The sequence below is a fragment of the Notolepis coatsorum genome (assembly GCF_963971535.1).
Source record: "Notolepis coatsorum genome assembly, chromosome: 1".
NCBI lineage: Eukaryota > Metazoa > Chordata > Actinopteri > Aulopiformes > Paralepididae > Notolepis > Notolepis coatsorum.
The window spans coordinates 1244621-1254008 of record NC_140165.1 but is presented as its reverse complement, the minus strand read 5'-3'; the positions used below and the strand labels follow the sequence as shown (position 1 = coordinate 1254008).

The 9388-nt window shown below is 43.0% G+C and overlaps 1 protein-coding gene across 1 annotated transcript; it reads left to right on the top strand.

The window, feature by feature from the left end:
- Positions 1 to 3915: 3915 nt before the first annotated feature.
- Positions 3916 to 8676, top strand: LOC311240385 (nuclear receptor subfamily 0 group B member 1-like; the record flags this gene model as incomplete). Its single annotated transcript, XM_084328972.1, has 2 exons — positions 3916 to 4480; positions 8435 to 8676. The coding sequence occupies 2 exons, from the start codon at positions 3916 to 3918 to the stop codon at positions 8674 to 8676; spliced, it is 807 nt and encodes a 268-aa protein (XP_084185098.1).
- Between the last annotated feature and the right edge of the window lie 712 nt (positions 8677 to 9388).

The window sequence follows — 9388 nt, the reverse complement described above, 5'->3', positions numbered from 1 at the left end:
CTCATACTGCGACATTTCAGATGGAGAATAGCTGCAGTGCGACTCTATGGTTGCTGTCCACCTGTTTGTTTTGGGACTCTATGGTTGCTGTGGCGGTAGTTAGGCTGTCCACCTGTTTGTTTTGGGACTCTATGGTTGCTGTGGCGGTAGTTAGGCTGTCCACCTGTTTGTTTTGGGACTCTATGGTTGCTGTGGTGGTAGTCAGGCTGTCCACCTGTTTGTTTTGGGACTCTATGGTTGCTGTGGTGGTAGTCAGGCTGTCCACCTGTTTGTTTTGGGACTCTATGGTTGCTGTGGTGGTAGTCAGGCTGTCCACCTGTTTGTTTTGGGACTCTATGGTTGCTGTGGTGGTAGTCAGGCTGTCCACCTGTTTGTTTTGGGACTCTATGGTTGCTGTGGTGGTAGTCAGACTGTCCACCTGTTTGTTTTGGGACTCTATGGTTGCTGTGGCGGTAGTTAGGCTGTCCACCTGTTTGTTTTGGGACTCTATGGTTGCTGTGGTGGTAGTTCGGCTGTCCACCTGTTTGTTTTGGGACTCTATGGTTGCTGTGGTGGTAGTTCGGCTGTCCACCTGTTTGTTTTGGGACTCTATGGTTGCTGTGGTGGTAGTTAGGCTGTCCACCTGTTTGTTTTGGGACTCTATGGTTGCTGTGGTGGTAGTTCGGCTGTCCACCTGTTTGTTTTGGGACTCTATGGTTGCTGTGGTGGTAGTCAGGCTGTCCACCTGTTTGTTTTGGGACTCTATGGTTGCTGTGGTGGTAGTTCGGCTGTCCACCTGTTTGTTTTGGGACTCTATGGTTGCTGTCCACCTGTTTGCAGAGCTCACTGTTGTCCTTCTGTACGTCCATGATGAGTTTGTCGTTGAATTCCATTGATATTTTCACTGCCTCTATTTGGGAGAAAAGTGCAAAAGATATCTTGTCCAGATTGTGGAGTTTGCTGAGTTTTCTTTCGATGCTGCCCAGCCTCTCACTATCAGTGATAGCTAGTTCGGTGGTTTGAGAAGATGTCAGGGTATTGCTGATTTTAGAGGGTTGAGCGTCTTCCTCACTCTCTGTGGAAAATGCATCCCCTCTTACTATTTTTTTTTATTTTTTATTATCTTTTTCCTCCTTTTTTCCGTTTTTCTCCCCTCCCAATGTTAGTTGTTATGCCAATTCCCAATCCCCTTCCTGGTCGTTGCGCACTCTACCCCCTACCGTCGGTCTGGGAGGGCGGAGACTATCACATGCTTCCTCCGACACATGTGCAGCCAGCCCACCGCTTCTTTTTCACCTGGCAGCGCGGACTCTCACTGGGGGAGTGTAACGTGTGGAAGGATCACACTACCTCTCCTAGATCCTTCCCTTGCTGTGTAGTGTGCAGGCGCCCCGACCGAACTGTATGAGTCGCTGTTTACAACGACCAGGACCCACCCACCGGCTTCCCACCCTCTAACACTGCCAATAGTGTTAGTATGACGGCCGGCCAAGCCGGAAGCAACGCCGACAGCTGGATTCGATACCAGTGTCTCTTGCGTTGGTGACGAGCGCCTTGCCCGCTGCGCCACCCAGCCGCCCTCCCCTCTTACTCTCTTGTTGTCATCTGACATTGTCAGAAAGGCGTTGTCAATAAACCTCTCTATTCTTCTTACTATTTTATCCAGTTTTCCTCTCTTTTGTTCTCAGTAGATTATTGTTGGGACCAGGCTAGCTAGTAGCCCCTTTCGTGACTGCGTGTAGCCTGGGCCTGTACCGCAGTCACTCTCACGTAGACCGCAACCAGTGTCATAATAAGGTACCAAGCGTGGACGGGGGGCTCGCAGTGGGTCAAAAATATATCAGATATGAATTTCAAAGATACCCAGCGTACAATATGGGTTTAACACATCTTTACAGTGTGGTCTGGAAGCTTGGAGTTGCTAATAAACAGTTTAAAACATTGTTACTCCACGAGTGGTTCTCACAGAGCGAGCCGTGTATTTCCGCCTGTAATTCCTGGACCAGGCAGCCAAATGCCTGGTGCGCATGCGCGGTGACACCAATGGCGGAAATACACGGCTCGCTCTGTGAGAACCACTCGTGGAGTAACAATGTTTTAAACTGTTTATTAGCAACTCCAAGCTTCCAGACCACACTGTAAAGATGTGTTAAACCCATATTGTACGCTGGGTATCTTTGAAATTCATATCTGATATATTTTTGACCCACTGCGAGCCCCCCGTCCACGCTTGGTACCTTATTATGACACTGGTTGCGGTCTACGTGAGAGTGACTGCGGTACAGCCCCAGGCTACACGCAGTCACGAAAGGGGCTACTAGCTAGCAAGCATCTCACTCCATTCTGTGTGTCACTCCCTGGTTCTCTGTCCTGAGAGAGTTGGTCCCTCTCAACAACCATCAAATGCTCACAGCACACACACCTACACGCACACACTCACTTAAACAAACAACACACTGCAGCACCCACTCTCCACACTTTAGGTCACACAAACACACTTTATATTTATTGATAAAGGATTTGCACTACAACTCGTACACCTACTGTAAATTGTACCTAAATTGCACCTCATCCTATTCTGCCTTGCACTATATAGTATTGTATATTAGTACACTACACAGTATTGTATATTGTATGGTAACTCAGTTACGTCTACTCTGCATCAAACATTGTACATATGTCTATATTGAACACTGTGACCTCATTTTTTTACTTCTAATTTACATGCTATACTATGTTATTTTATTTCATACTTATCTTGTCTTGCACAGTCTCTGGAGCGTAACAGTAAGAAGCATTTTGTATAAAAGTATTCTGTACTTCTGTATGACAAATATTAAAGAAACTTGAAACTCTCTGTCCTGAGAGAGTTGGACCCTCTCTGTCCTGAGAGAGTTGGACCCTCTCTGTCCTGAGAGAGTTGGACCCTCTCTGTCCTGAGAGAGTTGGACCTTCTCTGTCCTGAGAGAGTTGGACCTTCTCTGACTTGAGAGAGTTGGACCTTCTCTGACTTGAGAGAGTTGGACCCTCTCTGTCCTGAGAGAGTTGGTCCCTCTCTGTCCTGAGAGAGTTGGACCTTCTCTGTCCTGAGAGTTGGACCCTCTCTGTCCTGAGAGTTGGACCCTCTCTGTCCTGAGAGAGTTGGACCCTCTCTGTCCTGAGAGAGTTGGACCTTCTCTGTCCTGAGAGAGTTGGACCCTCTCTGTCCTGAGAGAGTTGGACCTTCTCTGACTTGAGAGAGTTGGACCTTCTCTGACTTGAGAGAGTTGGACCCTCTCTGTCCTGAGAGAGTTGGACCCTCTCTGTCCTGAGAGAGTCGGACCTTCTCTGACTTGAGAGAGTTGGACTCACCATAAGATCAGCCTCTATGCCAGGGGTGGCCAGCCAACCCGCGGCTCGCGAGCCACATGCGGCTCTTTGCCCGTGTACATCTTCCACCACTGAGGGAGATCATCTGAGGAAAAGAGACTTTTCAGAATCAAATCAAATAAATATACCTGATTATAATCCTTTTATATAACTACTTATACACCTGCATATAACCCATATCACTCTGTATGATAGCATGTACAATTAGGCTGTATACCGTCGATAGTGATATATATATTCTTACCATATATATATATATATATCTCCACATCCGTCTGTACATACCTGCACATAATCCTTATTACATATCTGTAGATACTATATCTATAACACACACACACACACACACACACACACACACACACACACACAAACACACAACACACACACACAGTCAACTAATAGCTCTAATTCCAGCTCTAGACCAGCGTCAGTTCCTCCACCAGTCACCAGGGGGCGGGAGGTGCGTCAAGAAGGAATTAATGAAGTTTGGTTCCTGGAGGTTTCTATATAAACCCCGCGTTCAAGAGAAGACGGTCTGTTTTGATAACTGTGACGGTCGACATCATGGCTTGTTTTGACAACTGTAAGTGCGTCGCCGCCGGACGGGGGCAACAACAAGGAAGCATCCTGTACAGCATTCTGAATAAAGACGACCACCACCATAACCATCACCAAGCGCACCGGCTCTGCGCCTGCGCGTCGTCACCAGAGAGGAAGGTGGTGGTCCGCGCGCCAGAGACGGTGTTCCGCGCGGTGTCGCTCGTGCTTTTAAAGACTTTCCGGTTCGTGAAGAACAACGTGCCGAGCTTTCGCGTTTTACCGGCGGCAGACCGGCTGCGGCTCGCGCGCCACAGCTGGACGCGGCTGCTGCTTCTGGGCATGGCGCAGGAGCGCGTGCGCTTCGAGACGGTGGAGACGCCGCGCGCGCCCAGTCTGCTGCAGAGGATCCTCTTAACCAATCAGGACGAGGAGCGCGTGACTACTGACCACGAGGAGGAGGAGGCGCGGGGCCGCGGCGTGCCTTCAGCGCATGCGCGGGGGATCCAGGTGTTTCTCCTCAGGTGCAGCGGACTGGAGCTCAGCAGCAGAGAGTACGCCTTTCTGAAAGTGATGGTTCTGTTCAACCCAGGTGTGACTCCCTATGGAAGCCTATATATTAATCTCTCCATACTTGAGTAGGCTATATAACTACAGCATTGTATTATTACTAGTGCTGTCAATAGATTAAAGAAAATTGTTCTACATTAATCTCACAATTTTCTGTAATTAATCTAGATTAAAAATAGCATTTTTCTACTTTAGACCGAAGCTTGTAACGTGATATTTACTTGAGTAAAATCATGAAATGAATGTCAAATCAACACAAAGAAAGTATATTTAGATTCAAAGACTATTTTAATAGCTTTCTTTGAATACAGTGTCTCTCCTGTGAAATACAAATGTTCAACAAAACCATCAACATTAACTCAGCTAGACCTCTTTCTTATATCCGCGACGCTAACAGAAATAAAAACAACCCAGGCCCGTGTTAAAGTGCAGACTGGCTTAGAGGACGATCATGTCTTGTATATGATATAAATGATATAATGATGTGATGTGATAGTGATATAAATCATATTAACAACAAAATGTGTTCCATCTTCATGTCAGATGATTTTCAAAAAGGTGCATGAGTCAATGCAAAAAAAGAACAAGCTAATATACTGCTGAAAGTTCAGAACGTTGAACATTTTTCACTCCATAGATTAATCTAGATAAATTTATTTTAATGCTTTAAATAAGTAAATGTATCTCAAGTTAAAGCATTAACTTTGACAGCCCTAATTATTACAAATACAAGAGATCAAACTCGCCAGGGGCAGACAAAATATGTAGTAGATCAGATTAAAATGTGTTGTCATCATGTCACAGTACAACCGAAATAAGTTTGCATCTAACCAGAGTGCAAATCTAGCAGTAAAGTGCAATAGTAGTAATATCTTGTGCAATATTGTTTTTTTCTTCTTTATTTTGTATGATGTCTTTTTTGGATGATTGTAATAAGTTAGGTTGTTGTATTGTGTATATACGTAATGTGTGTGTGTCTATGTGTATATGTATGTATGTATAGTGTGTGTGTACATGTGTATGTATGTATACGTACCTGTATGTCTGTGTGTATGTGTATACAGTACATGTATAGCCTGTGTGTGTGCGTGTGTATGTGTATATTGATATGTGGGACTTGGACCCCAGGAGGAGGTGCCATTGGCATCAGCTAATGGGGATCCTTTTTAATAAACAATATATAACAAAACTACTGATTAAATGTAAAAAGTTAATCTGATGTATACACTGATACAATACATTATGGTAGTGTAACGGATATGTACCGCGATAGTGTGACTACGGTACATAGAAGTAAAACTCACTCCCCAGAGGCATCCAAACTGAGCGCTTAGAGAGGAATTCCTTTCTTGGCGCAGCGGTTTGTGATGTCGCCCGCGGTGCGGACGCCCCCGGGTTCGACTCCCACTCAAGGCATGGTCGAAGTGCTTGGCAGGTACAGTGTTGTATACCAGCTACAGTAGTATATCATACTGACCGGCGGTATAACTAATAAGAGTAGATATATACAGATATAGATAGATATAGTGTGTACAGTGGGTATGTAAACATGAATATATACCAATATATTCATACAAATATGGTACAGTATATACAGTATTATTGTACATGGCTATCATACAGTATTGTAAGAAATTGCAAACTGCCCAGAACAGAGCTGCAAGGTTAGTCTTACATTGTTCCATGAGAACAAACACTATCACTATCATGCACCGTCAACTCTCATGGTCAGAGAATAGGCTGGTTTTCAAGACGGTTAAAATGTTCAGGAACACTGTCTTTTCGTCTCAACGTGTTTTCTTATATAAACAAATTGTCAGATGCAGTCAGGTTCAATCTTATTTTACTAGGTCAGCCGATGATGGACAGATTATGTTACCACGTCCAAAATCAAATGCTTTAAAGAGGACTGTTGTTTATCGTGCCATCAATCATTGGAATAACTGCCCACTAGGGGTGTAACGATGCATCGATTAATCGAAATGCATCGATTCTAATGTGTTAGAATCGATGCATCGATTTGAATATGTTAGAATCGATTATAATCTAAATTAATTTTAATTAAAACATTTTTTTGTGTGTATTGTTTTTATTGACCTATAGTCCATTCATGCTGAGTGAATCAGTTCCCCCAGCCACATTTGTCTATTCAACATTTATTGGGGAATTAACTGATAAAAGATTAATAAAAAATTAATCGAATCGAATCGTGGTCAAATGAAGAGATTTCATGATGCATCGAATCGTTGCCTGAATAATCGTAATCTAAATTAATCGTTGTGAGGTTGAATTACTGCCCACTGAACATAAGTAAATTGAATAGCAAAGTGTCTTTCAAGTACCACCTAAGAATGCACTACTTAAATATGTGAGCAAATACTGTTCACGTTTGGGAGTGGAAATACCTACTGTAGGAATGTAATAATGAAATATTTACTCCTGAATGTAATATAACCTTTTCTGAAAATATTCTGATGTTTATAAATATGTCTACAATGTTTTACTGTTTTTAGATTATCATTATTAATTAAGTGAATTGTGATTGTCATGTGTATCTCTCTCATGTATTGTTATGTTTTGTGTTTTGTGTCGTCTTTCTGTGTGGACCCCAGGAAGACTAGCTCGCCACTTAGGTGGCAGCTAATGGGGATCCTTTTAAGCAATAAACAGTGTTAATATGGGTAGGCTATAAATTGATTATAAAATACAACTTTCATATAACGTTCTATGATAGCATGTATTAATAATGCTGTATATACTGTATATATTTATTTTATTTGTGTATCACTGTACATATTAATACTACAACTCTATACATACATCTGATCATTATACACAGTAGTACTAATTTATATATTTTATACCCAGTTTAATGACCTGTACATTGTATGTTACTATTGCACTTTACTGTTACATTTGCACTCCAAACTTGGACGCCAAACTTCTTTTCGTTGTACTGTACTTGAAGTTGTGCTGCATGATGACAATACATTTGAATCTGATCTAATCTCAAACTCATTCTGTCTAAGGTATGTAGTTATGATGATTACAGTACGTCTGTTGTAGGCAGTGAAGATAGGTATACATTGAGTATAGGCAGGGGTGTAAAAAGTACCCAGAAATGATACTTAGGTGAAAGTATGGGTACCATCTCAAAATCGTACTCAAGTAAAAGTCAAGAGTATCAAGTCAAAAAAGTTTCTACTTTTAAAATGTACTTAAGTACTAAAAAGTTAAAGTAAAAACAATAAAAAAAAACTTTTTTTATTCCAGGGGAATGAAATGTTCCGTTTCGTCCTCTTCAACACTCGTACTATCAGTGTGGCCGTCTTCTGTAGCTTTGTCACTCTGACTGTCTGTTCTTCTGATAGCAGGTGTTTAATCAGTGTTTAAGATCCCCGCTCTCTAGTCTTACACAAGGACCAATCAGCATGGGTATGGGGCGGGTTCATTTTCCATTGATGGGGATTTGATTGGCTGTTTTTTTAAATAAAGTGCGGCCGCAGGATTAATAACGTTAACGTTAGTTTGGCCAGAGAAACAAATATACTAATTAAAATGGTTGGACCTGCGAGATTTGTACTTTGTAGGTCTGCGTTTTAAATGTAAGGAGTAAAAAGTGTGTGTTTTTTCCTCTGAAATGTAATTGAGTAAAAGTCAAGGTCAACTTTTATTTATTTAAAATCAACCGAAGTTGTACCAAAGTGCTGTGCAATACAAAAACAGAAATACTGAAAGAAATATAAAATACAGTACACACACAAAGTCATATAACTACAATAACGTTTAAAAAACAATCACGACACCAAGGGATGTGTGGGCTACCAAGCCTCAGGGAGCCAAAAACAATAAAAAAGTACAAGTATACAAACCTAATAATACTCTAGTAGTTTGTACTTGAGTATTGTAACGAAGTACAATTACTCCAGTACTTCGCACCCCTGGTCTCATCATGTAAGGTGTTCTCCCCCTGCAGACGTCGCGGAGCTGGAGTGCGGCGGCGGTTACATGGGCGCCGTGCAGAGGGAGGCGCGTCACGCTCTCAGCGACCACGCCGGGACGGCGCACCTCGGCGACGACGACGACGACACCAGGCTCTCCGAGCTGCATGGCGCGCTCTCCGCGCTGCGCGCCATTCACGCGCACGTCGTGGCGGCACTCTTCTTCAGACCCGTGGCGGACGGCAGGTCCCCCGTGGATCAACTCATAGGCTACTAACGGTGTTCTCCATAAATGTACTCCCGCGAAGAATGAATGTGTTTTTCTGGAACGGAAATGTTAGCTATTAGGGGTGTTAACGGTACACCAAACACCACGGTTCGGTACGTACGGTTTTGAAGTCACGGTTCGGACCGGTGGACGGAAGTCATGTCCTCTCCTATCCATCCACAAATTAGCTAATTGTTAATTCAATTATTCTTCCATTCATCATGTATTTATCTTTGTATTTATTTATTTGTGTGCAGGTTATTTATTTACTGGCGTCAAACGTTGTGCAGAATGCACTCTGCTCTATTGATAACGTTGGAGAAGTTAATTCAACCAAACCATACATTTTCAAGACATAATTATTGTATTTTGAGGCCTTCATCTTCTCAATATAACAACATAAGTTGTCAACAGTGAGAGAGAGAGAGAGAGAAATGGAGGGAGAGAGGTATGGATTGAAAGATGGAGGGAGGGGGTGAAAGAGATGGAGGGAGAGAGAGAAGGAGGGGTATGGATTGAAAGATGGAGGGAGAGAGGTATGGATTGAAAGATGGAGGGGAATACCAAAGCAAGCCGCATTTCTCGGATACGCTCTCTGATTGGCCGACGCCTGTTTCTACACTGGTTAAGCTTAGGCACTCTTTGAAGTTGGTTAAGGTTAGAGTTTGTCTTAGAGCATGGCGATAGAACGCCAGGTAGTTTGCAGGCTGTTTGACGTGGA